The following is a 27,861-nucleotide window of genomic DNA, read 5'->3' as shown; positions in this document are numbered from 1 at the left end:
AACTACAGAAATGTACATGACACTCCTAAATTATAGTACAATTACCAATCAAAACAAAATTTCGATCATTCACTTTTAGAAAATTAGTACAAGGAGAAGTTGATGCATGTTTGGAAATAATACTGCTACTACTTTTTCATCATTTCCCAGATAGCCTCTATCCATGGCCGGTACGTCATCATTCCGTCATGCCCTTAAATTCGATCCCACATTTACATGAACACATTGCATGCATACGTATAATTGTTCCTTTTTAAACACATAATTTATTTTATTGTCCCAAATTCGAATTGGGTCATATGATCCGCTTTTATTAGGATTCTTGTCTATTATTAATGTGCATTGTTGTTGGGATTGTTAGTTTATGTAATGTGATCTTGAACCTGTAATAACCTGTGGATCTCTGACGATATATTCGGGGAAAAAGTATACTAGACATGGCTAAAAGGTTCTTGGCAGTGGCGAAAATAATGAAATGAAGTGTGTGATCAGGCACTTTGAATTGCTATTGGTGATTTAATCACAAGTGTACATAGTTATTATTAGGAATGACCAATGTCATGATATGCTTTCTCTATGATTTTTTTTCCCGCAGATTGTTGTACTAGCTATGAAATGAGGTTTGAAGAAATTTCAGATTTTTAATGATATTGGTCCTTTGGGATTAAGTCTTGTAAATTTAAAGATATTGATCAGCTCGCACGTGTTTACAATTTCAGATAGCGAGGACTGTTGTTCAACTCACCTCATAGATGGGGATGGTACTTTTAATACTTCTGGACTTGAGGCTTTCATGAAATCAGTGAAACTGTCGGAATGCGGACTTTCATATGCTGTAGTTTCCATTATGGGTCCTCAAAGCAGTGGTATGCTGGCATTTCTCTGCAAGTGTATTGTTTGTAATTTTTATGTTTAAACGTGAAGAAGTATTGTTCTAAGTGGCTCAACTTTCATGATCACGACGATATACTGTAACAAATTGTCATAATTCACCTCCTATTAAACATTGTCGTTAGCCTTGTATAAATGTTGTAAATGATCCTGATCTATGCAAGCTCATCCATCAGTTTTTTCTAGCCTAGAGACTTTGAAACATTTCTTCCTTTTTACGGTTCACTTGACAAGAATAGCTGCTCTCATCTGAAAATACTATTTGTCAGATGTTTCTTTAATACATTACTAGACCTATGAACTTGTTTCTTCAGTTCATGCTTGCTGACTTCTCTGTTTCTTCCAGGAAAAAGCACATTGCTTAATCATTTATTTCACACCGACTTCAAAGAGATGGATGCTTTCAAAGGAAGGCACGTAATAATAATAATAAATTAGTACTGTTATTTTTCCAATTACTGTCCAAGGAACTGACACTATGCAGTTCTAAACAGGACTCAAACCACAAAAGGTATTTGGATGGCAAGATGTACTGGTATAGAACCTTGTACTATTGTAATGGATCTAGAGGGTACTGATGGAAGAGAGCGAGGAGAGGTGCTTTGCCAAATATCTTTGTGGCTAACTCATTTCATAATCTCCGGAAGTACCTATTGTTATTTTATTATAAATTTGTTGTATTGATGTTCAGTTGTCAGAATCCCAGGATAGTTAACTGTGCTCTGCCTAAACATGTTTTCTCCTCCTTAGTTATTTTTTTTTTATATTAGCAATATATTGTTTCTGAAAAAGTCGGTCAAAATTTGATCCCTCTATCACTCTACTAGCTCATTGCTTGTCCAGCCCTGTCATTAGGTATTGCATTTCCTTTAGGTGTACATTGATGCTATGTATTTAAATGAGGGGGTAATATAAATTTTAACACTTATCAACTAGACCTCGTTTCCCTTGGCAATTAATATGTGCAAATCATTCATGAAGTATGTGTCCAGATGCTCCAAAGTCTCGATATCCGGCTGTCGACTTATAGTAGGTCAAAGCACTATGACGATTTAAACCAGCCTTAACCATTTTATGCCTCTTTCATCTATGTTCGCTGATAATTTGAATAATATAGTACCTAGCCATGTGTTTTTCATCTCTTCATCTTGCCTTTCTTATATCTCTTACATTCTTATCTGGTTTTATTATCTAATATGTTGTTATGAAGATCACTGTAGTTCACTTCTGTCTCCTTCAATATCTTTCTATGCTGATTTTTTGATTTCAATACCAAACAACACACACCGTTACCTCACTGGAAAGGTACGGGGGTCACTTAGAAGTGCATATAATTATATAAAATAGCAGAAATTCATAGTTCTAACTCTACTGGTTTTATCTCGAGGCTTACATGGTTGTATCAATCAATAGGATCTAGGAATTCTGTAAATTATTTTCGTTGTTTTATCATTTTTACCAACTTATCAAGTCTTCTTCCATTTATCTTATGAACAATTGTTTGCAGTTGCATGTTTCTTACAATGAGTCTTGCATGCTTGCGTTGATCTTAAGCTCTCCAGATCCCGTTGCTACTTGATGATCAGTTTACTATCCATCCTCTTTTTTCTCTTTAAAAATGCATTATTTCACCATTGACCTGAAACAATTATGTAGCTTGAAATAATTAGTAGTCAAAGGGATGATGATAAGCAAAGTTGCACAATACCTAAGCCTATAAAAAACATGCCCCGTGAAATTGTCATTCTATAGTAATATTCTACATGCTTTAGAGGATCTATAGTCTTATCTAGAACGTGTAAGCTAGCAGATATATCTTGCTTTCTCTCAGTTATGGTCTTTGTGGGCTAATCTAGAAATTTTTATTTGGTCATATGAAGTGAACCAGATTGTTAATATGATCCATGCGCTATTAGACAATGTGACCCAAATGCTTGACCTGAGCTGTAACACAATATACATGATGCATTAAACAGCTTGTGGATCCAGCACCAATAGTATCATTACAAGAATCATCTTTTTTCATTTTTCCCCTTGCCCTTCGGATTATAAGTAGAGTTGAAACATATCTTTGCTTGCTGTTCCTTATTCATTAATTTTTATTGCCAGGATGATACTGCATTTGAAAAGCAGAGTGCACTTTTTGCCCTTGCTGTTTCTGATATTGTGCTTATAAATATGTAAGTTTATTCTCATAATTTGAACTATAAAAAAAATTCTAAATGGATTAAAGCTTTGGTGTTTAGGAGTACCCTCAGTTGATAATTTTACTCCTCAGGTGGTGTCATGACATTGGCCGTGAGCAAGCTGCAAATAAGCCTCTTTTAAAAACTGTATTTCAGGTAGTCTTGTACCCATGACCTTTAGTTTCTGAATGCTATGTTTCGAGAGTTGAGTGGCTTTATAATGGTCATTTACAGGTCATGATGCGATTATTTAGTCCGCGTAAAACAACTTTACTGTTTGTCATACGTGATAAAACAAGGGTGAGCTTCCTCTCTTTCCTAGTATTTCAAATAATATTTACTACAATTAGTAGTAGGCAGAGCTCCATAATCGATTAATGCTTGGGAAAAGGCTTTATATGCTAATGGAGTTTGGATGTGATTATTTTTCGTTTCTGTAGACACCTTTGGAAAATTTGGAACCTGTTTTAAGGGAAGACATTCAGAAGGTGACCTTGGTTTGACTTTTTCACATATGCATATTGTTGCAGTTACTTTAATAATTTTTCTTGCTTACAGATATGGGATTCTGTTCCTAAGCCAGATGCCCACACAGAAACCCTACTAAGCGAGTTTTTTAATGTGAGTACCTTGTCCTTGCATCCACTTACCTCGATCTTAATTAGTTATACTCGTCAAAACAATGTTAATTTATGGAATTTCCAGGTAGAAGTTGTGGCCCTTTCTAGTTATGAAGAGAAGGAAGAACTATTTAGAGAGCAGGTACGGATCATATGATTAAATAGGAGTGTGTATTGACTTATTTTTTATGAAAGGAGGATAATGTAAAAGATTGCTGAATATCAACCCGTTTATGACATTCATTCTCAGCCATGCCAGTTTACTGATAATTTATTTGAGTGTGTTTGGTAATAATAATAACATATGCATCAGAGAGATGCTATTGTTTGAAGTGTTCCACTGGCACATGATATGCCAACTATGTGATTGCAAAGTCCGTATCCAGTCTTGTATATGTCACAAATACCCATGCTTGATTTTTGTTATCCACGCTTGTACAATTAAGGTGGCTAGTTTAAGGCAGCGGTTTAACAAGTCCATAGCACCTGGTGGGCTTGCCGGTGATAGGCGGGGTGTAGTTCCTGCTTCAGGGTTTTCTTTTAGCTCTCAGGAAATTTGGAAAGTCATCAAGGAAAACAAGGACCTCGACCTGCCTGCCCACAAGGTAAATGGCATCATGATATCCTCAGTGGCATATGTTAGAAAATTTTAATTACCAAATTTTTTTTATGAATATCTCTTATTATTTTTTAGGTCATGGTAGCAACTGTCCGCTGTGAAGAAATTGCCAACGAAAAGTTTGCATCTTTTCTTATGAACGAGGTACCACAATTTCATTCAGTATCTATTATAACATTGTCACTGTCAAGCATTGCTGCTACTCTACATATATATTTGATTAATGTAGGAATGGATTGAAGTGGACGAGACTGTAAAGTCCCATCCAGTCACGGGCTTTGGAAAGAAGATTAGTTCAATTCTTGACACCTGTTTCTCAGGGTAAGTACATATCATGAGACTTAGTTCACCATATTATATGACTATAATGCCACTTGTAAGATTTACAGTTAGAATCAGTTATACTAAACCAGTCAGGACAGAGAGATGTTGACATGGTGGTCAACTTGTTACTGCATTGTGAAGGAACGTTTATCTGCATAGTTGCATTACAGGATTATGCTTCAGATGTTTGGTTTGTTTTTTAACAAATGTGGTTCCCAAGAACTTAAATTATCTTACATTGTCGTTGTATATGCAGAATGCTCCTGTGGGATTCAAACAATAGATTTTTATGACAAAGGTTCCTTTTCAGGTATGATATGGAAGCTGCATATTTTGAAGAAGGTGTTCGGTCTGCCAAGCGAAAGCAGATGGAAGAGAAATTCCTGCAGGTAACGGTTACTTAGTGGTTCCCTTCTTTGAGATTTATGATAGAGATAATGTACTTGCTGGATACCAGTCCCTTTGTCCTGTATTATATTTTCTCTTTTTCATTTTATTGTGTTCTCCCACCCCTTACATAGGACTGGGTTCGATTCGAAACGGGGAACGAAATCGGGTACGTGGAACATTAGTTTTAGTGAATCTGGTACGATGGAATGTATAGGTACGATGGAACGTATGGGTACGATTGGTCCTTTTAAAAAGAATTCTATAATCATATATATAAATTCCATTATAATATACAATTTTAGTTGATAATTTATACATTTATAATTTTTATAAAGAAAAAGATATTGAATAACAAATAAAAGTGCACATTTATTGATAAAATAAATTACTTATCATATGACATAGACATGGATCTATTGTTCAAAACAAGAATGAAGTGTGTTCTTGCGGGTCGTCACTTCCGGCGATCTGGGTCGCGACCATGAACGTTTCCGTTCGCGTTTCCGACCGTATCGGGTACGAATGATCTAGATCGCGGTACGTGGCAGCGTACCCGTTTCCTTGTATCTATGCTCCCACCAATTGTATTGTAACTAAATAGTTTAAGTTATGTCCATCTCTTAGTCAAGTTTATCCCTATAACACAATAAATTGTACTCTAAAATCATAATAGGAAAAAAAATTTAATAGCATCTCATTTTGACTATAAATTTTAATTACTTGTGAGACATAGAAACTTGTCTATTACTGGGTATTTGGAGTAAAATCTCTTCTTAGTGTCAATATATGCACATATTAGTATATTTTTAATTCAGATTCGTGTGGTAGTACTTTATATCCTACCCAAGGTTGCATGATCTGCACTCTTTGAGAGATGAAAACATCTCTTACAATTTGAGAGGATTCAAAGATAAGATATGTTTGGCAAAGTGCTTTATATTATATTGCACCAGACGAAAAGTAAGGACCAAACGTGCAAAAGTTTAAACAGGTCATACTGATTTTTCTGAAGTTTATGCATATATTATATATAGGCAATTGCTCAAATACAAACCACTAAAATACAAACAAAGGAAGCCAACTCTAAACGACATCACTCATCCTCAATATGTCTTCACGCACCTAGAACCCACCCCCGTCCCCACTCAATCCAGCCCGGGCCCATTTTGTACAGGCCTTTGACAGGCTCCAAACAACTCTAAGAGTCAAAACTTGTCCCTACTACGGTCCCACTAGGCCCTACCATGACCCTACTAGGTCCCACCCATGCCCCATCTAAGCCCACCTCGGGGTCCATCCCCATCCCCGAAACCCTTTCGATGCCACTTAATTGCACTGGTTTGTATTTTAAAGGTTTGTATTGGAGTGAGACCCTCTCTTTTTCCCTCTCTCTATATATATAAATATATGAGCTTCGAGAATATCAGTTAGATGATTAAGTTTCTAGTCATCTTGTCGTTACAAAATTACATAGATTAATGTGTAAATTAGGACTTTGATATAAGCTTGTGTGTGTGTGTCTATGTATATATTTCCTGTATTAATTCTTCTCTTGTTGTAATTCATTAGGTTATCCAACCAGCCTATCAATGCATGCTTGGACACATACGCTCTGCAACGCTTCAGAAATTTAAAGAAGCCTTTGATAAGGCTTTAAGTGGAGGACAAAGTTTTGCTGCTGCTACCCAGAGTTGCTGCGCGTCTTATATAAAACAATTTGATGAAGGATGTGCAGGTATAGTCACAAGTAATAAATTGCCATTTACCTTTCATGTTCCATCTACACATTTATTCACAAGCAATGTTGACTTATATTATTATCTATTATCTTCCAACTAATATATGTGACTTCTAGAATATAATATGTTAAATGTAAATTTCTGAATAGTTTCTAGGAGCACATTCAACATTGTGTTCATACTTTGTAATAGTTTCTGGTTGTGCTTGAAAAACTTTAGTCCAGTAGTAAACTGCTGTTAGTAAATAGTAACAATATCAGTTTATAAAGCAATCCCCTATCCCGCTCCCGCCTTTTCTTAAACGAACTGGTACAAACGATCTTAACACAATCCTTAAGTCCCCATTTTCTTTTTTGTTAACTTTGTATGATAAAATCTAAATAGGATAGATGAAGGAGATTGTAAAAATGCAACTATGATAGTTTCGGGTGCACAGTGCCTGAAAAATGTAACTTTGAATATCTGTTATTCTTACAATCGCCTACTTCATTCTTCTCATGTTCAAAGAAAGTTTATGGTTTTTTGATGTCAAGTTGATTATTGTTCGAAAAAGGCAGATAGATGGTAGAATCATTGCATAATAATTTCACGCATATGGATGGAAGTTGGTCACTAACTTATCAACTTTACAGATGCCTTCATTAAACACACGAACTGGGATGCTGCCAGAGTAAAGGAAAAATTTCGGCGTGATTTAGATGCGCATGTTACTGATGTGCGTACTGCAAAGCTTTCTGAACTTAAAGCATCATTTGAGGTATTGATCACTGTGACCCAGACCTTCATAATCAGTAATATCTTGATTAAACAGATTTCTAAGCCTTGCAAAAATTAATGTAAAATTTATGGTTTCACTTTATTATAATTCCTGAGGGTTGAACTTGGTTCCTCAGAGATATGAGTTTTGGACAGCAATATTATAAAAAAGAAGGGATATAATGGCATTTTATTAAAGGACAAAGTTGTATGTATTTGTGACATTATTAAAGTGAAAATCCCTGATTGTACACAGTATATTCTGTCATATATAGCCTGACACCTTCTGTAATTCTTTGCAGAAAAAATTAAATGATGCACTTACTGCCCCGATAGAGGCCCTTTTTGATAATGCTGGTGATGACACCTGGCCTTCAATAAGGAAACTACTCCAGCGGGAGAGTGAAAAGGCTGTGTCAGGGTTTTCTACAGCTCTAACTGCATTTGATCTCAATGAAGAAGAGAAGGATAAAATGCTTTCAGGGTTGAAGGATCATGCCAGAGATGTTGTTGAAGGGAAAGCAAAAGAAGATGCTGGAAGAGTTATAATACGCATGAAGGACAGGTACTAAATTCTTAGGTCATGAATTTTGACCCTGGGCATTAAGTTCAATCCAGTTTTTTATTTAAGACCTATAGGGTTTAACTATAAACTACACTCAGGTTCACAACATTATTCAGTCATGATAATGATTCAATGCCGCGGGTCTGGACTGGGAATGAAGACATTCGGGCAATCACAAAAACTGCTCGCGCTGCAGTATGACATCCTTCAAATTCTTATTTCTATCTTTTTTGTAACAACAATATATTGTGATTTGATTTATTTGACTAATTCTTAATTTATTTCAGTCGCTGAAGCTGCTTTCTGTTATGGCTGCAATTCGTTTGGATAATGTTGCTGATAATATAGAGAGTACGCTAGAGCTTGCTTTGGTTGATACCAAAGCTGCTTCTAAAGCCCTTCAAGATGCACTGGCTTCAAGCTCTTGGGAAAAGGTCATTTATGTCATGCCATGTTATTTTAATATTTCTGGATACGAAATTGTTAAGTTGTCTGAAATAGGAAGCGACTAGTAATATACTTTGACGAACTGAAGCCATCTAAGAGTATTACAGAGTTTGGCTATATCATTTTTGTATGACCCGCGTAATTTTTCTGGTCTATGGCATATAGCAAAACAATATGTTATAATAACATTTGTGTAATTTTATTTAAAGTCACTCTTAAAGGCATGCATGTGATGTTGTTTACTTCAAACAATGCAAAGAACTTCATCACATATACAGTTGTATCACTTTTTAAGTAAAAATCCTGTAATTTCTAACCACACTGCCCCAGAGAAACTTGTTTTCAGATTTTGTTCCCATGATCTATATCTATAACTTTGCTTAATGTTTTTATCTAAGGACCTTTGTTTAGTGTTGTTTATTAATATATTTTTTGTTCTCAAATCCCAGGTGCCAGCATCGCAAACTTTGATTACTCCTGTTCAATGCAAATCTTTATGGAGGCAATTTAAGACGGAGACAGAGTACACAGTCACTCAAGCCATCTCTGCTCAGGCATGATCTACCTACTACTGTTCTGCCAAAAATGCTTTCCTTACTATGTTGCTCGTTACTGATTGCATCTTTTTTCTCATCTGTACTTTCAGGAAGCTAGTAAGCGTGGTAACAACTGGTTACCACCTCCGTGGGCTATTATTGCTTTGCTGGTGCTTGGATTTAATGAATTTATGACGCTTTTACGGTAGCTATCTCTAATTGTGCACTGATTTCTTGTTTAACTCTTGCTGGATGGGCAAGAAATTTCTTTTGTATATTTTTTGAATTTATCATCAATAATACCAGCTTCAAGTCCTGCGACTAATGATATATTTCTTTGATCATAGGAATCCTCTGTGGCTTCTCCTCATCTTCGTTGTTTATCTTCTTGTCAAAGCCTTTTGGGTGCAGTTAGACGTCTCTCATGAATTTCGCAATGGCTTTGTGAGTTTTAGTATATATTTTTGAGCTATTGGGGTCCTTTAGACTAGACTCTGATTTGGGAACACCCTCTGGCCTTCCATTTACTTAAGTTGAATTTTATTATATATCATATAATGCGGTCCAACTCCTCGTGTCACATATATCCTGTGGTTAAGAGTAATGAGAAGAAACTATAATGGAACTTTTGAAAGACATTTTCTCTTGTGTAATCTGAGTATCTCATGTACTGCCTACACTATACACTTGAACCTCAACCAAGTAATAATCGACAAATATAACCTTGCTAAAGTAATATAACTTTCCAGTCCCAACATAACGGAGCCAGTATGCGTTCCACTTATTCATTACTTTAAAGAGGTTCCGCTCTATCATCTAAGGTTGTCAGACTGACAATCGAATTAAGCAACTGGAAATATTGTTGTCAACTTGCGTTGCATTCTCCGCCTATCTTAATCTTTTTCCTCGTGTATTCTTGCAGCTTCCAGGACTTTTCTCTATATCCACTAAGTTCCTTCCTACGGTGCTGAACATTCTCAGAAGATTATCTGAGCAGAACCAGGGGCCTGCAAGTAATGATAGCCGGAGAAATCCAGCATTAACGTCGTCGAATAGCTTTGCCAGTGACTCACCAAGTGCTGCACATGCAAAAGCTCAGTAAACTGTTTTTCCTTTTTTGTAAGAGCTATGTAGTCTATGATGAAGCTGATTTTTGGCAGCTACTACTAATATTATAGAACATTTTGAGTATAACTCTGAGCTTGGTTAGAGGCCCAATTTTTACCGCGCGGCACTGCACCACACCGAACCGAACCGCAAAACAGCAAGCCCCCGTCCGCCCCCTAGTAATGGTATTTACTACTGGTATTTCTGTTGTGGAATCTGTCTTCTACTGATCCTGGTCTCATTTTTGGCTGAGTGAAAAGCTCACATTCCACCATTTTTGCATCATTAACCTTGTAGATTTTCATTTGTATTTATTGAAATATTTTTCATGTATGGGATGTATAATGGACGTAGATTTTGTTGCATTTATACCTGGTGAATTGCACAACAATAATTCAACTCACATCCATCTGGCAAGAAATTCCAATTCAGGATAGTTTGTAACAAATAAATAGGCTTGAACCTTGTTCTTGCATGACCCCGATCAACTCGGCTCAGAAATTGGGACATTCAAAACTTACAATCATTTTCTGCAAAACCTGAATCAATCCTCAAACCAAATGTATTTTATTTTCAGAGGAAAACATTTGCAGAGTACTATTACTATATAATTAGCAAACTAGGGTTAGTTGAGTGAAAGCAATATGGCTGACTTTGTTATGGTCAAAGTCGAACAAGAATGTCATCTTAAATATAAAAAACTTAGTTCGAGCATTTCCGAGTAGCTAAAATAGTATAAATATTTTTGAATCTATATAGTGTTGTACCACTGTGCTGAGAATTAAAATAAACCAGATATTCAAGTGAGTGAGTATGTTCTCTGTTGTCCCGATGTATAAAAAATTCTTACCATGTTGTGGACGAATTATATAGCACATGGTTTCTGGCATCCTAACGGGCAGGATTATGATTATAACATACTTTTAACACGTATAGTGTTGTTTAACCGTTGTATGGGGCAAATGACCCTGCTCACCAAGTCCCGGTACAACGGTTAAAAAACGTTGTACATGTTAAAAAAGATGTTATAATCCTGACAGCCTATCCAACAGCTTAGAAAGCATGTACTATATAACTCGTCGACCGTCATTGGTGGTTGTGGACCGCGACCCTTAAAATCAATTGGATAACCCAAGTGATTGAGTTTATTCTCTGTTGTCCTCTTGTGTAAAAAAATCTTACTATTTAGCGGCACATGAGTAATTTCAGCTAAAAGGTGTTGGGCGTTAGAGTTACTCTTAGTTCCGTGCTACCCAGAGATGTAACTGATTTGAATTCTGTTTAACATGATTAAAAGTATAATCATATGAAATCAAATTTCATAAAAAGGTCATGTCAACTGCACTTCGCTTCAGCTTACTGGTAAACAACGTTGGTTAATGCTAATCTCGTTTATGATGAATAGTTTATTTACCCCCGCTGGATTAAACAATAACATGTTGATCTGTTCTTCGTCAAACAAGTTATAATACGTCTGAAAAATCTTACCGAGATGTGTATAATCAATATAATAGACTGCTACTTTATTACAACACATAATATAAGTACTCCATCTAACTAGGACAAATCACAGATATGAAGCAGAAGCTCAAGTGCATGCAGCAGTTTCACAATCTGATGATGATAATCAACTTATTTCTCCTTTTATCCTCCTTCAATTTCTGCCAAAGTACGTAATAATGTTAAATTTTAAAGGTCAGTCGGGGCTAGAGCCTAGGTTCACGCGAAGAAGATTAATGTGATCTTGTTTTTATATGGTACAGGTAAGAAGATCAACACATGGGAAGAAGAATACCCTTTCATAAAGAACGCAAGCTCTTTTTCGTCGAAAAACAGAGAATATGACTACATAATAGTTGGTGGCGGCACAGCAGGCTGCCCTTTGGCTGCAACTCTTTCACAAAACTTTAGAGTTTTAGTACTGGAGAGGGGGGGAGTCCCTTTCGGAAACAAGAATACTTCACTCAGAAACTTCCACATTAATCTGGTAGATACTTCACCAAATTCTCCAGCACAACCCTTTGTTGTGGAAGGAGTTTTTAATGTGAGGCCTCGGATTTTGGGTGGAGGTAGTAGCATCAACGGTGGATTCTATAGTAGACCAAGTTTAGGGTACGTGCAAGCCCTTTCGTTTGTTCTGAAGCAGTGTGCATATATAATTTTGTTAGAAATGTTCTGATGTCGATGTTATTAGTTTATCAGTTGAAATGTTTAGCTTTAAAACTTTAGTAGACAAATCTGTCAGCAGCGGTTAATATTTTAACTTCTGACGACATTGTAATACTGTATAAACAATAGCTGTCGTAAAATGTGAATGGTGTTGCAGGAGTCTTAAGGAACTCGAATTAGACCCAAAATTGGCTTATAAATCATACCCGTGGGTTGAGAAACAGATTGTTCAATGGCCAGTACTGAACCCCTAGCAAAGGGGCGTAAGGAATGCTTTGTTACAAGTTGGTATTACTCCAAACAATGGTTACAGTTTTGAACACTTGAATGGAACCAAAATTGGTGGCACCCTTTTTGACAAAGATGACATCCGACACAGTGCTGCTCAACTACTCAAGTCTGCAAATCCCAAAAATCTTGATGTTTTAATTCGTGCAACTGCTCAGAAGATTGTGTTTGATCAATCTTCAGGTAATGGTTCTTGAATAGGCTACTAGTGTGGAAGAAGCATTTTTCAGAATTGTTATTGATAGAATTGCTTAAAGAATCCTTTTTGTATATGAATATGTACAGGGAAGCCGAGGGCTGTTGGGGTAATATTCAAGGATGAAAATGGGGAGCACCATGAAGCGGTATTGTCAAAAAATAAAAGGAGTGAAATTATATTGTCATCGGGTGCAATTGGGAGCCCTCAACTGCTGCTACTCAGTGGGATTGGACCGAAGGCAGAGTTGGAAAAGATGAACATTTCTGTGGTGCATAACAATCAGTTTGTTGGCAAAAGCATGGCAGACAATCCACAGAATAATTTAATTATTCCCTTCAATAGGCCAGTGAAGCAATCACTGATTCAGACTGTTGGGATTACTAGAGAGGGTGTTTACATAAAGGCTATCAGTGGATTTGGTCAGTCCCCTAGTTCAATTCATTACACACATGATAATTCATCCCTCGAAGAGGTTGGTTTCTAAAATATGAAAGTATTACTTAAATCTTGTTATATGTGTGGATACATAAAGTGACTTTACACGTTTGAAAATTTCTTATTGTTTCTTGACTAACAGCAAAATAAGGAGCTTCCATATGAAGACTTTAATGCCGGTGGTCTACTTTTTAAGGTTTCTGATCCATTGTCAACAGGAGAGCTGAGTTTGAACAGCACTGATGTTGATGATAATCCGAATATCTCTTTTAACTACTTCAGCAATCCTCAAGATCTACAGAAATGTGTTAATGGTTATCGCATCCTTGAGAAGCTTGTCAAAACAAAATACCTAACAGAGTTCATGCAGCCTGGCAATAACACATTCCAAAAGCTGCTCAACTTGACTACCACTGAAACTATTAATCTTATCCCGAGAACTGCTGATGTTACAGAGTCTTTGCAGAAATACTGCAGATAAACTATGGCAACAATCTGGCACTACCATGGCGGATGCCACAAGGGCAAGGTCATAACCTCTGATTATGAGGTTCTTGGAGTCCATGGCCTTCATGTGATTGATGGTTCGACATTTGTGCAGGCCCCGGGAACTAACCCTCAAGCCACTGTGATGATGATAGGAAGGTAATCAACTATACATACCACAATTATTCATTTTTATGCACACAATTGATGATGCATTTTGTGTTAATAGTGTTGTTGTATGCACATATATAGGTACATGGGCATGAAAATCCTGAGAAAGAGGTTGGGTAAAGCAGCTGGTGTATAATTGTGACCTACGTTCTCGTACAAGAACTCAGGCTGTGTTAATACTCACAGTTGTTGCAGTGCCTTGCTACGACTTGTGAAGAGATAAAATGACCTGCAGACAAATAAGCATAATGCAGCAAAGTCCTTATTGTATTCACCTAGTTATAAACTTATAATCAGTTCTAATATAAAAGTGGTACAATTACATTGTGTGTTTGCACCAAAATAAACTCAGCAACACATTGATTTTTTAGCTGCACAGGATAATAAATTGAAGATTTACCAGTTCAACTTAGTTTTATTTTTAACAGAAGTGGTGCTGACATTGAACATAAACTAACTATTGAAGACTACACAGGAATAAATTGTCGAAATAATTCAACATGTGAACTGACCATATTTCCAAACACTTTAGAACCTTAGAAATCTGTGATCAGATTATTTACAATCCATCCTTCTGCTATCTAATATGCTTCATTCACCAGATCTCTCATGTTCCTTATTTATTCTAAGCTGAAAAATGTCTGTTTGTATAATAAATCAGAAGTCGGCTTAAACTTAAAAAAAGTCATAAACTGGCTTAAAGACAGAAGTTAGTAGGATGTATGTTTTTAATTAACCGGCTCCTAATTAGTCAATGTATGTTTAATAGATTATAAGCACATTACAATCTGGAGTACCGATCTGGATAATTGGCCTTGTTTTGGGCGGCTAACACTCAGTATAATATAATTATATCAAAATCATAAGAATTTTTCAAGTGTTTATATTTATCAATGACCGCTGCAGATCTGGGGAACTTATAGTCAACGATATATCAATTAATCTACCAGCTACATTCTTATCTATACATGATGGTATTATACTCAAGTCAGCTATATTAGTTTTATCAGTTCAATTTCAAGTTACACTTCTGAGCACTTGTATAGAACCAAAGTTAGCAGCACATTTTGTCCTTGTAATAACTCAACCATTAAAAGTTTATTCTTTTCGCATTTTTGCTAGCAAAATCATCAACCAGGCATTTGAAATTAAAATTGATATCATAACTAACCCATTCAATAGTTCTATTGACATACTAGATCGGAGGCAACATAATCAATTTCAACTTCAAAAAATTCCGTTCTCAATAATCACAAGTCACATTTTCAGCCTCAATTTCAACAAGAGACATATTTTCATCATTTGCATTTTCACTCTCAATTTCAACATAGGTCATAATTTTATCCTTGTCTACGATTTCACTTTCAGTTGCATGATCAATTAGAATATTAGATCCATATTTGCATCATCTCCGGTTGCTCTTTCTCCATCGATATTATTTTCAGCAATTTTTATAGGTTCCACAAACTTATCGAATTCACCGTCTTTTACATATGCAAGGCGACTTGTGCGGAAAATTTTGTTATCAAATGAAATTAAAATAATTATAAATTTAATATTATTTTAATGTGATTATTAATTAGATTATTTTATATATTATATATACAAAAATGTGCTCGTTACACCGTAACAGATACGGATGAATATTATGTATTAAAACTAATTAAGTTAAAATAATTGTATTTAGTTTTATATATATTACAGTTACTTTTCTTTATATATATGAAACAAAAAAGAACGGATTATTTGATGTAACAATCGTTTTGCAGGCACTAGACTCATAAAATTATAAGTTTAAATATAAAAACAAATAAAAATACTTTTATATATTAAACCCCTGTAATTTAGATTTGTATGGGTTCCTGAGCCTGTCATTTTAAAACTCCTATATAATATAATTTTATAAATTATTTTATTTTTTATATCTGAATAAAATTAAATATTTAATTTAAAAATAAAAAATTATATTATATTATTATACATTTTTTTTGATTGAATATACATTTTAAAATATGTTAAGAAATATAAGAGACAAAACAAGTAATTTATGGAAAAAAGTATTTCGAAAAAGCACAGAGGGAATAACCGAAATTAATTCACTAAAAGAATCTAAACGAAACTAAAAGAATGGGCGTTGTCACTGACTCGCTGTTAATCTTTCAAACCAAAACCTGAAATGGAAATCAGCGGCGAAGACGCTTTAAAGCTCCGACTCCAACCGGGTCAACATGTACACTTCGGCAGAGCAAACGGGTCCGACCCGACTGACCGAACAGTTTCTCGTCGCCACGTAAGCTTTCAACTTGTCAATTCAGACGATGAAATCAGGGCTCGTTTTCAAGTTCTTGGCAAGAATCCCATGTGGGTACATTACAGAAAAACTGATGAAATCAAAATATTTAGGCTTCTTGAAAATGGTGAAATGGACAGTGGTGATATGTTTTGTGTGTCTGCTGAAAAACCCATTTGGTTTAAGTTAAAAAGATTGGAACTTGATGATGAAAGTGGAGATTTAGGGCTTGAGAGTCAGTTGGGTGAGGCTTTGAATGTTGAAGAATTGGATGTCGATTCGATTGATGTTTCGGGTTTCGATCCTGTCAAAGGTTTGATCTTTAACTTTTGGATATTGTTTTCTTGGAGTTTTTTGTGATTTTTGTGGTAGTTAAGTTAATTACATGTTCGGAGTCTTCACGGAAACAGTTTCTCTGGTATTTTGTATTTTGACTACTTGTAGGAGTAAGAGCATGTATGCATAGGTATCACTTTTTACGGAGAATATACAGTGACCATGTTGTTCAAGTTAGATGAGAGTTTGTTGAATTAGGAATGCAGTTACTATGGAATTTGAAAGTTAGTGTTCTTGTTTTTGTTAATAATATGTGGAATTATTGTAGTATGGAAGATGAAGTAAAATTTGAATTTTTTTGGAACTGCAGAGTTTGGTTTTGTTGTTATGGGGCATGAGTTTGATAGCTATACCAAGAAAATGATTCGTGATATCAAGAACTGGGATTGGTTTATTGATGAACCTGGAGAAGAAGAAAGTGAAGACGATGAGGTTGGTGGGAGTAAAAGAAAGGGTGGTGGGAGGAGAAAGAGGAAGAAGAGTGGAGAGGTTGAAAATGATGATGATGAATGGACAGGTGAGAGTGACGAGGATAAAGAGGTTCTTGCCAAATCAAGCAAGGTTAAGAAGCCTAAGTATTTGACTAGATCAAAGAGTAGTGACAAACATACTAAGGCTGTGACAATTCGCAGCAATTCTCCACAAATTGATGATGAAGGAGAAGACGAAGATGACAATGATGAAACGCTGGGAGGTTTTATTGTCGATGAAGATAGCGCAGGTGAAGAATTGGAAATTGATGATGAAGAAGAGGAAGAGCTTAAGGAAGAAGACGATGAAGAAGAATAGAAAGTTAAAACACTGATGACAAGCCTTTAATTGTAGGATGTAAGTTGCTCTCTTATCTGTTTAGGTTCAGTAATGGGTAACATATCATTTGCTTCTGATTCCGGTTCCTTCCTTTTCACCATTGATCTTTCTTTCTTTTAACTCTCTGATAAACAAGTGCAAATACTTTGAAAATAAATAAGCTAGAACCAAATTATCGTAATATATTAGTTGGGATGTTTGTGAGGTTGAATAGGATGGAGATTGTGGAAGAGATTTGGGATGATATGAAAGTGAGTGGGGCATAGAAAGAAAAGTGGAAAGAGCTTGCCCACTTTTTGTTCTTCCGCAAATCTCATGCATGGCATGTCTGTACAGTAGCTTGCCAGTAAGTCTACAATTGCAATGAACCGCAAGTGCACAACAAACACTGCATTGTTGGGTTATTTTTCTCATTTGTGGTTGGGAAGTACTATTGTTTGAACTTGCATTGTATGGGCGAACCGGTTTTCTTAAAACATTCTCGTTTGTGGTCAGGGAGTACGATTATTTGAACTTGCATTGCATGGTCGAACCGGTTTTCTTAAAACATGCATGGTTAGTGTGTACAATGAGCTAAACTTCAGTGACAGGAAGGTATTTAAGTCAATTTTTCTAGCTTCATTCTGCTTACCCTGTCTTTTCCAGGTTCCAGACTAGTACAAGGTTGGTGTTCTCTTGTTACATTTTCAAGTGATAATACATGTAGGCAGCGTGAAGCTTAATATCTGAGCATATTAAGTTTAAAATTTAAATAATAATATCTGAAATTTATTTATTAAATTTTCCTTTTCTATTCCTCTGTTCAGATATATTTGATAGTTTTTTTCCGTGTGTGATAAAATTTTATCTCTGCGTTCAAAGGAAATACAATCAGACTTAACAAAAAGTGTGTGAGCAAGGAGTAAATTTTCCCGATGAAAAAGAAATTCCTTTCAATTTTTCAGTTATAAAATTGTACATAATAACATTATTTCTCACAATTTTAAAACATTTCGGCTCATCATCACTCCATAAATAAAAGTGCGAACGTATAAATAAAAAATAATTAATGAAATACCGCTTTTCATTGTCAAATTACCTGGATATCAAATTACCTTTTCAAATACGAGTTTATTAGCAAAAAATAGTCTATATTTAATTATCTATATTGTCGTGGTCCATGGTAATTTCTAGAGACATTTTAAGTAGCATATTATTTTTCGGTTGTTGGATGAATATCCGGTGATTATGATTATAACATTTTTTAATTGCTGTGGGAACTCATACGTCACTTTTTAACCGCCAGACGTGTCATTTTATCCGTTCGGGGATCAAAAAATTTTGGACCTATTAAAATTTTGTCATAATCTTCATCATTGATATTCATCAATTCCAAAATTGTATGTTACTTAAAAGATTCCTGACAATCGTAATAAGATTACGAGGGAACAAGACCTATCTATGTTTATAATATAAAATTAACTTTTAAACAATAAACAAAAGTCTAGTCTGCAAATTTTTATTTGCTATAAAAAATTTTAATTGCTATACGAGGACTCATCCGTCACTTTTTAACCACTAGACGGGTCATTTTATCCGTTCAGGGATTAAAAAGCTTTGAACGCATTAAAATTTTGTCGTAATCTTGATTGTTAATATCCAGCAATCCCAAAATTACATGTTACTTAAAAGATTCCTGACAATCGATTACGAGGGAACAATACCTATCTATATTTATAATATAAAATTAACTTTTTAAACAATAAACAAAAATCTAGTCTGCAAAATTTCTTGTTAATTTACATTCCCTCACATTTTTTTGGGTGCCAAATCTGATAAGGAAAACCAAATATTTATTAAATTGGAAAATAATTTTGAACTGAGTGACCAAGCGACACCGTTCTGAGTATAGACCATAGTACTATTAAAATACAAGTCTTGAGGGCAAAAGCGGCGTGAGCTAGGGTTCGTTTGTTTCTTTCTTGAAATCCCAAACTCTCTCTTAAATCAAATCTCTCACTCCGAAATCACATAAACCCTAGAAACCCAATTGAGTTCTCGCAAAAGGGTCATCAAATATATAATTTCTGCTCACAATGGACAGTGATGGAGCTCAAATACACATCAGTAACGGCGACGACGAACAAACGCAACATAACAATCAGTTCATGTACGGCGAAGATGAGGACGCTCACGGCGGTGGCTATGATTTTGATGGCGGTGATAATAGGCGGAGAGATGATATAGCACAGCATTCTGAGGGTCATATTGATTCTTCTGCAGGGTTAGTTTTGTATAGCTTAATTAGTATGTTGTTTTAGGATTAGGGTTTTGTGTTTTTTGTTGTTTAGATTTAGTGTTAGATTGTGAAAATTATATGTTCAGATTGTAGTTTTCTTGACGGGGTTGTTGGTGAGAGTGTTGTGAAAAAACTTGTGATTTTGGAGAGGAATTGAGGGGAGATTAGATAGTGATAGTTTGTTAATAATTGTTGGTTTTGTTTCTGTGATAGAAAGCTCTTTGTTGGAGGCATTGCTTGGGAAACTAGTGAAGGTACATCGCCTTTTTTGCATACATTTTTTGTTCTGTTTTTACGGGATTGATTATTTTATAATATTCGATAACTTTTGTATGGAATGGTATTTGTGTTTTGTATAATTTATGGTGGTTGTTATTTCTGTGGTGTCTTTTAGGTCTTGAATGTTCATATGCCTGTGTGTTATAAGCAGCTAAAAGTGTTGGCATTAATGAATGTGTCATGTGTGCACTCTGTTTGGTTAAGTTTTAGATCGAAGCATGTTTTATGGATGTGTTCTGTTGGTTTATATACTGTGGTGAGATGTTGAATACTCAATTTTTTTGAAAAATTTGGAGTGGAACTATTTGTAGCATTGTAGTTTAGTGGATACCTCTTTTTGTGGTAACAAGAGGACAATAGTTCGAGTGTCTGTGACTGGGCGAGGCATGGGCATGAGACTTTGCGTATATTTAAATTCTATCGTTGACAAAAAAAACAACCAACAACCATACCCAAGGAAGTAGTTGTTTGTTTGATAATAACACTCAAGGCCATTGTATTCGTATGAATATGATGTAGTTTCACATTAAACTCGATAGTGTCTGCATAATATTGAGATGCAGATAATGAATTTGATTGGAGTTATTATTAACTTATATATATATATATCTACACACACACACATGTATGGACTAAGATATTATAATATAATTTACATGTGAAGGGATACAGGGTTTTCGGATATGGAGATATATATATATATATATATATATATATATATATATATATATATGGATGGATGGATTAAGCAGCAGTGTTATTAAAAGCGCGCATATGCGCAATGCGCACGCATATGCGATATGCGATGCGATGCCCACCTGAAGCGCATCGCTTTGGAGATGCGATGCGCCTTCAATGACGCGCTCGCTTTTATGTGCATCGAGCGCTTATGCGCTGTTCAAAAGCGCAAAATAAGCGCGCTTCTTTTAAAATGAGTCATTTTTAAAATTAAACTCATCTTCTTTTATGATTATTGCATATAGATACCCATATATAAAAGATACACATATCTTGTATATACTATTATATATTTATACATACAAGTGTTGTATATACACATATGACTTGAGTATGATGAAAAAGACTTTGTTAAGGATCCGAATTATATTAGTAAAGATGATGATTTCCTGAATAATGATGACGAAGAAGTGGAAGAATGGACTAAGTTTGGAATTCTTTGCTACCTTGACTTCAGAAGAATTTGGTTGCTTTATTAATAAATGTCATCTTATGTGTAAATTAACAATTTTCTGCTTATATATCATTTATATATGTATATTTATTTGTCTTCGATGAATCCGCGCATTTCGCGTTGTGCGTTGCGCTTATGCTCTATGGGGCCTTTGCGCTTCTGTGCGCATATCGCGTTTAATAACACTGGGATACAGGGTCTTCGGATATGGAGCTTACTTAGAAAGAAATATATGTGGATGGATTAAGATATTATAATATAATTTACATGTGAAAGGATACAGGGTTTTCGGATATGGAGCTTACTTAAAAAGAAATTTTCGGTTGTACTATTACAGGAATAGACGATAAATTTAATATAAATGGCTCCGTAAATGCCATCTATTCGGACTTGAACACAGCTCTGTTTGTCTTATTTTCATTCACTTATTACTTGATAAGTGATTATGCTAATTATATAAGTTGCCTACATATTTCCTCATGTTAAATATTGATATGTGCCTTGAGAGTTTGTTATATTTGTAGTTATTTGGCATCTTCTTGTTCCTCAAATTGCACTTTGCTTCGCTATTTGTCATGTAGAGACTCGTTCAATATCTTCTCCCATGCGTAGTTCAACTATTTTGACTTTCATCATCACATGTATATTTTGTTGATTTACCAGAGTCATTCAGCAACTACTTCAGCAGTTATGGGGAAATCACAGACTCCGTAATAATGATGGATAAACTAACGGGAAGACCAAGAGGATTTGGGTTTGTTACATTTGCGGACTCTGAGGTTGCAGATAAAGTTCTGAGCAAAGAACATATCATAGATGGTAGAGCGGTAAGGGCCTTGAACTTGGCAATTTGGTTGAAAGACAGATTGTACTGATTATGCATCAAGTCTACATGCAGAAATATTTTATTGAACATTCAAATAAATAATATGTGTATATACAGATGGAGAGAGTTATTTTAATCTTTTGCCCTCTTTTCTTTTTGGGTAGATATTTATTATTGCAATTTTATTATATCTGTGCCTCAGGTTGAAGTGAAAAGAACAGTCCCTAGGGAGGATATGCAGGTAAAGGGAGTACTGAAAACCCGGAAGATATTTGTTGGTGGTTTACCTTTATCATTGACTGAAGGTAAGTGATTACCCTTTAATTTTTGTACCTTTATAATGTATCATCTTTTATACAATATATTTCTTGGTTTTGTAGATGAGTTGAGGGAGTATTTTTCTGCTTATGGTATTGTTGTGGAGCATCAGATCATGTTGGATCATACAACCGGGAGATCAAGGGGCTTTGGATTTGTCACTTTTGATGATGAAAATTCAGTGGAGAAAATATTTTCTGATGGCCAAATTCATGAACTTGGTGGCAAACAGGTAATTTCTCTAGGCAATTTTTTGAGGTTTGGCAAACACCTTATCCTGTAATCTTAAGGCGCAATATAAGCTGAGCACTGCAATTTTAATCTTCGTAGGTTGAAATAAAGAAGGCTGAGCCAAAAAGAGCTATTGGTGATTATGGAAACGATAGCCGAGGGCGCCGTGGTGGTGGTAATATGAAGTCATATGGTGGTGGTTTTGGAAGAGGTGCATCTGGTTATGGAAGCGGTTATGGTAGCAAAGGTGGCAGAGGTTATGGAGGACAGAGCGGCTATGGTGGTTATGGTGGTTATGGCGATTATGGTGGCTATGATAGTTATGGAAGGGGGTCGGCAGGTCTTTATGCTGGTTTTGGTGGATTTGGATATGGGTATGGATATGGTGGACCCATGTATGGTGCAGCTGCATATGGTAGTTACGGAGGTGCTGGTAGTTATGCTGGCGCTGCTAGCTATGGTGGCAAAGGTGGATATGGTGGTGGGGGTGGTTATGGTGGCAAAGGTGGATACGGCGGCAGTGGGGCTGGATATGGCGGCGGTGGTGGATATGGTGGCGGAAGCGGGGGTGGATATGGTGGCGGTAGCAGCAGCGGGGGTGGATATGGTGGCAGCAGAGGTGGATACGGTGGCAGCGGAAATGGATATGACGGCAGCAGCGGTGGAGGCGGCAGTGGAGGCAGTGGCGGATATGATGGAGGCAGCAGTGGAGGTGGATATGATGGAGGCAAAGGATATGGGAACGGCAGCACTGGCGGAGGAAGATACCATCCGTATAGGAAGTGAGACTTCTCGACCACAACAATTATTAGTATTGAAATTGCCAACTTTGAAAAATGAGTGGATTGTTTCCTAAAATACAGTTTGGTTTATTCTAGTATTTGTTTTGTGGATCGTTCTTTGTAGGCTTCATTAGCAAACCCGGCTCTAATTCTGGAAGAATTAAGTTGTACTCTCGTTTGTACTGTCATATGTATAGTACCTTTCATTAGTTATTTCAGCTTCAGTTGCTAGACAGAATAGAGAGCCAGGTAGCCAAGCAGTTTTACAGTTGATATTGTTAAACATACTCAAGTTGAACACTCATTATATGGATAGCACTGCTTGTCTGGACTGGAAATTGGTCGAGCTAACTTTGGTAAACAAGTTATTTACTTCCTTTAGATTTTTTGTTTTTTTCGGGTTTGAAAGTATAAAATTGCATACTGAAAATGAGCACATAATTGTGCAATTCACAGAATCAATCTGTCAAACAACCGATCATGGCTACTTTGGGAACTGCACGAGCTATCCTTGGAGTTCTTCTTTTTATAGATTTTAGCTGGTTTTAATTCACATTTTAATAGATCATAAAGATCAATAATGATATCTTCTACTCCCTCCATCCCAAATTAGATGACCCCGTTGACTTTGGGCACACAGTTTAAGGTCCATTGACCGCATAGCTACATGAGTTATTTTTAAAATTTTATTTTTGCAAATAAATATTTAAATATGAAATTTTTATTTACAAAAGAAAAAACAAAAAAATAAATTTCGGAAGTAGACGGTCAATGCACCTAAAGTTACGTGCCCAAAGTCAACGGGGTCATCTAATTTGGGATGGAGGTAGTAATATATTAATAATAATATATGTATCGTAATAGATTAAAGCTGATTATAATTAGCCCGGCGATTCGTTCGAATCGTGTACTTTCGTGTCGTGTACCTTTTGACCAAACACAAAACCAACCTCCTGTTTGGCGTTAGTGTATTTTCATGTCGTATACCTCCGTTTTCGTGTCGTGTTTCGTGTAAAATTGAACTTATATATAAATATAAATAAATATATAAAAAATGTAAATATTTGATTTCTAGGCAAAAAATTTACAAAATTATATGAAATATGTATATTTAAATCATTTATACTTACAATATTATAAACTATGAATTATTTTAAAAGAAAATATACATATATTTATCATAAATGTACATATTTATAATTAAATATTAATATTATTATAAAATCGGTCTTTCTAATGTGTGCCCAAGGGCACACAATAAGCACAAACTTTCATGAAAATGGCTTGTTTTGATTGGTGGAATTGATGTGAATGCAGGAGGACATTTACATTTATTATCCATCCACCAATCAAAAGCTAGAATTCTCATGGGAGTTAGTGACTATTGTGTGCCCTTGGGCACACCATAGAAAATTCGTTATAAAATTATATTTATTTCGTGTAACTCGTGTCGTGTCGTTCACGCAAAGGGTAAACACAAAACCCACATGACATATCAATAGGATATTTTAAACCCACATGACATATCAATAGGACATTTCAGTCGTGTACTTCGTGTTTGTGTATTTTTCGTGTCGTGTACTCAAAATGCAAACACAAATACTAAATTTTCGTGTCGTTTTCGTGTCGTGTGAAAAATTGTCGAGTCTAATTATAATGGTATGCAAATTTTTAAATCGATTCAGTTCTCATTGATTATGAAAAAATTTCTATAAAATAAACTGAACAATCTCATAAAATTCATTATTTAATTAAGTTCAAATTTTTTTATCAGAATTATTAAATTTTATATAGTTTAAATTGAATATTATCAAATTATTAAGCATTCTTTTTGAAATATCATGAAATTTTAATAGAATTTTATCATTTAAATTGAACACCATCCAGTTATTATGCATATTTTTAAAATCTAAGTGAATATCACCATATTTCTAAAATTAATTTAAATTTTAATTAAATATTCTGTATATTTTGATACATTTTCTAAAATCAAGAATACAACTAAATTTATGTTCGAAAAAAAGATTTCTTAAAGTTTCATCCGAAAGTACATCCCTAATAAATAGCCAAGACACATCTATCAGTTGACTTGTTTCTGACCGATTCAAACAATCAAAAACTAAAAATTTATTACTTTGATGAAGACGGCAAGCACCGTAAATTAATATTAAATAAAATATCGGTTTTTTTATGCCGTGCCTAGGGGTGAGTAAAAAACCGAATAAATCCTAAACCGAAACCGAAACCGCTAAAAACCGCAATAAACCGAATCGTATAAAACCGAACCGGAACCGGAACCGAAACGAAAATTTAAAAACCGAACCCGAAACCGATGATGATTGATGCGGTTCCGGATATAACTAGGAACCGATCCGAAAACCCGAACCAATCCGATATTTAAAATAATTATAATATTTTTAATTTATTTGGTGTTGATTTGGTGAAGCAACCCAGAGAACCGGAGCTTACTCTTGATTAGTGTCTAAACTATAAACTGCTGTTGTCTAAACTTAAGATGTCTGTGCTGTCTAACATATCCGGAGAACAATGATTTAGATTGAGGAACTAGGAATACTTTTTCCTCCCTGCAGGATTTGGTTTAACAGACTGATCATTAAGTAAACTTATATAGAGCGAGCACCTCATTTATTTTGCAATTGTTTGCTGTTAGTACAAATTTCTGAAAGTCTCTTTATACAAATGTACATAGAGTTAAGACCTGATGATTTTACTGTAATTTGTAACTACTGCTAGACTGTAACTTTGGAAATGATTGTTGGAGTAATTCAAAAAAAGTGATTTTTTTATTTAAACTAGCTTTTTTGGCCCGTGCTACGCACACGGTATTCATTCTCTGATTTTTTTTATCAACTAAACCTATACTTTCTGTCGTAATTAACCTCAAATCTGACGGGTAATCGGCGCAGTCAAACAATTTATTATAAGTTTTAAGTTATTAAATTTTACGTGTTTATTTGCATTTTGGTCCATGCTACGCACACCGGTATGATTTTTTGTTTTTTATCTGATTAAACTAAACATTTTTTATTAACAAACAGTATGATAAGAAATATAAAAAAATTTAGGTGATTATTTCTAAAATATTTATAAAAGACATGAAAATAGTAATGACTATATAATTAAAATTTCTCAGCGTCGCTTAACGCCGACCCTTCGTATCTTAAATAAAAAAATTATTATAATTGTATGTTAAAATTTTATTGTAAAGCTATTTATAGAAATATGCTCATTTATCAAAATTTTATTTAGATTAAAATATGTTCATAGCATTTTGACTCGTGCTACGCACACAGGTATGAATTTTTTTTATTTTTTTTATCTAGTTAACCTATACATTTTATATTAACAAACAGCATATGATATGAGATATAAGTTATGAAAGGCAACGCATGTAAGAGTCAAAATACTCGAGTTATATTATTGGCAATCCGTACGTCGTAGATATCAAAGATAATATATACGAATGTCGATTAAAAAAATAAAATCACGCAACAGTAATTATAAGGACACAGACTATATAAATATTTGTATTTAGAAACATAAATAATTGTAAACTTAACCTGATTATGCGAATTATAAAACTTCCAAGTTCCATCCATTCCTTAATTATAAGATTAAGGCGAATATGCTGATGATAGAATTTCCTCCCGACCTTAATAAAAATTGATAAATAGGTTAAAAAATAATTAATCTTAAAGGAATACATATCTAGTCATAATTCAGTTATATTACGAAAATTATATGCTACAATTTTTGCATGTATTGAAAATTGATAATAAGATGATATTCGTTATAAATATCTATAATGGAATATATTTTGTCTTGATTTTATAACGGAATAGATTTTTCATTAGTATCATTAATATAGCCAAATATTTAATATAATAATAATAATTTATGTTTGGAATAAAGACTTATAAGTTTATGGATCTATTGTCAAATCATTATTTGTATACTTAAAATAATAAAAAATATTAATTAATTTTTTCTAAAATATTTATAAAAGACATGAAAATAATAATAACTATATAATTAAAATTTCTCGGCGTCGTCTTACGGCAACCCCTCGTATCTTAAATAAAATAACAAAAAATTATAATAAACTGTATGTAAAAAATTTTATTGTTAAGTTATTTAAATGAAAATATGTTCATTTATCAAAATTTTATTTAAATAAAAATATGCTCTTAGCATTTTAGCCCATACTTCGCCCACGAGTATGACTTTTTGTTTTTTTATCTAGTTAACATATACATTGTTTATTAACAAACAGTATATGATATGAGATATAAGTTATGAAAGGCAACGGATTTAAGAGTCAAAATACTCGTGTTATGGTATTGGCGATCAATACGTTGTAGATGTTAAAGATAATATATATGAATGTCGATTTGAAAAAAGTAAAATAATGCAACAGAAATTGTAACGACGCGGACTATATAAATCTTTGTATTTAGAAACATAAGTAATTATAAACTTAACCTAATTATGCAGATTATAAAGCTTCCATTAATTCTTTAATCATAAAATTAAGGTGAATATGTTGATGATAGAGTTTCTTCCCGTCCTT

At 34.6% G+C, this 27,861-nt stretch overlaps 3 protein-coding genes and 1 pseudogene across 3 annotated transcripts; all 4 read left to right on the top strand.

The window, feature by feature from the left end:
- The first annotated feature begins 28 nt into the window (after positions 1-28).
- LOC108226587 (protein ROOT HAIR DEFECTIVE 3) lies at positions 29-10,542 on the top strand. Its single transcript, XM_017401567.2, has 23 exons — positions 29-170; positions 720-866; positions 1,238-1,304; positions 1,386-1,488; positions 3,001-3,071; positions 3,170-3,233; positions 3,312-3,377; positions 3,518-3,565; positions 3,636-3,698; positions 3,783-3,839; positions 4,144-4,302; positions 4,392-4,460; positions 4,546-4,637; positions 4,951-5,029; positions 6,600-6,765; positions 7,402-7,526; positions 7,828-8,090; positions 8,189-8,285; positions 8,378-8,524; positions 8,987-9,091; positions 9,184-9,278; positions 9,421-9,517; positions 9,996-10,542. Exons 1-23 carry the CDS (start codon positions 164-166, stop codon positions 10,173-10,175), a joined length of 2,367 nt encoding a protein of 788 aa, XP_017257056.1. The 5' UTR covers positions 29-163; the 3' UTR covers positions 10,176-10,542.
- Positions 10,543-11,690: 1,148 nt separating this feature from the next.
- LOC108227103 (protein HOTHEAD-like) lies at positions 11,691-14,325 on the top strand (annotated as a pseudogene).
- A 1,720-nt stretch (positions 14,326-16,045) lies between these two features.
- Positions 16,046-17,478, top strand: LOC108225557 (uncharacterized). The gene is made up of 2 exons (XM_017400450.2): positions 16,046-16,531; positions 16,865-17,478. Exons 1-2 carry the CDS (start codon positions 16,105-16,107, stop codon positions 17,341-17,343), a joined length of 906 nt encoding a protein of 301 aa, XP_017255939.1. The 5' UTR covers positions 16,046-16,104; the 3' UTR covers positions 17,344-17,478.
- A 1,746-nt stretch (positions 17,479-19,224) lies between these two features.
- Positions 19,225-23,488, top strand: LOC108228153 (uncharacterized). The gene is made up of 6 exons (XM_017403655.2): positions 19,225-19,627; positions 19,856-19,896; positions 21,777-21,940; positions 22,142-22,244; positions 22,320-22,489; positions 22,588-23,488. The coding sequence occupies exons 1-6, from the start codon at positions 19,440-19,442 to the stop codon at positions 23,272-23,274; spliced, it is 1,353 nt and encodes a 450-aa protein (XP_017259144.1). The 5' UTR covers positions 19,225-19,439; the 3' UTR covers positions 23,275-23,488.
- The last annotated feature ends 4,373 nt before the right edge of the window (positions 23,489-27,861 follow it).

Source organism: Daucus carota, chromosome 6 (genome assembly GCF_001625215.2).
Source record: "Daucus carota subsp. sativus chromosome 6, DH1 v3.0, whole genome shotgun sequence".
NCBI classification, from domain to species: Eukaryota; Viridiplantae; Streptophyta; class Magnoliopsida; order Apiales; family Apiaceae; genus Daucus; species Daucus carota.
Note: the sequence above shows the minus strand (reverse complement) of the source record. Positions and strands in the feature narration are given on the sequence as shown.

Coding starts and splice junctions, on each gene's coding strand:
- LOC108226587 (XM_017401567.2), top strand. Junction 8,091..8,188: donor ATAATACGCATGAAGGACAG/GTACTAAATTCT, acceptor AACTACACTCAG/GTTCACAACATTATTCAGTC. Junction 9,279..9,420: donor GAATTTATGACGCTTTTACG/GTAGCTATCTCT, acceptor CTTTGATCATAG/GAATCCTCTGTGGCTTCTCC.
- LOC108225557 (XM_017400450.2), top strand. CDS start 16,105: ATGGAAATCAGCGGCGAAGACGCTTTAAAGCTCCGACTCCAACCGGGT. Junction 16,532..16,864: donor GGGTTTCGATCCTGTCAAAG/GTTTGATCTTTA, acceptor TTGGAACTGCAG/AGTTTGGTTTTGTTGTTATG.
- LOC108228153 (XM_017403655.2), top strand. CDS start 19,440: ATGGACAGTGATGGAGCTCAAATACACATCAGTAACGGCGACGACGAA. Junction 19,897..21,776: donor TGCTTGGGAAACTAGTGAAG/GTACATCGCCTT, acceptor TTGATTTACCAG/AGTCATTCAGCAACTACTTC. Junction 22,245..22,319: donor ACCTTTATCATTGACTGAAG/GTAAGTGATTAC, acceptor TTGGTTTTGTAG/ATGAGTTGAGGGAGTATTTT.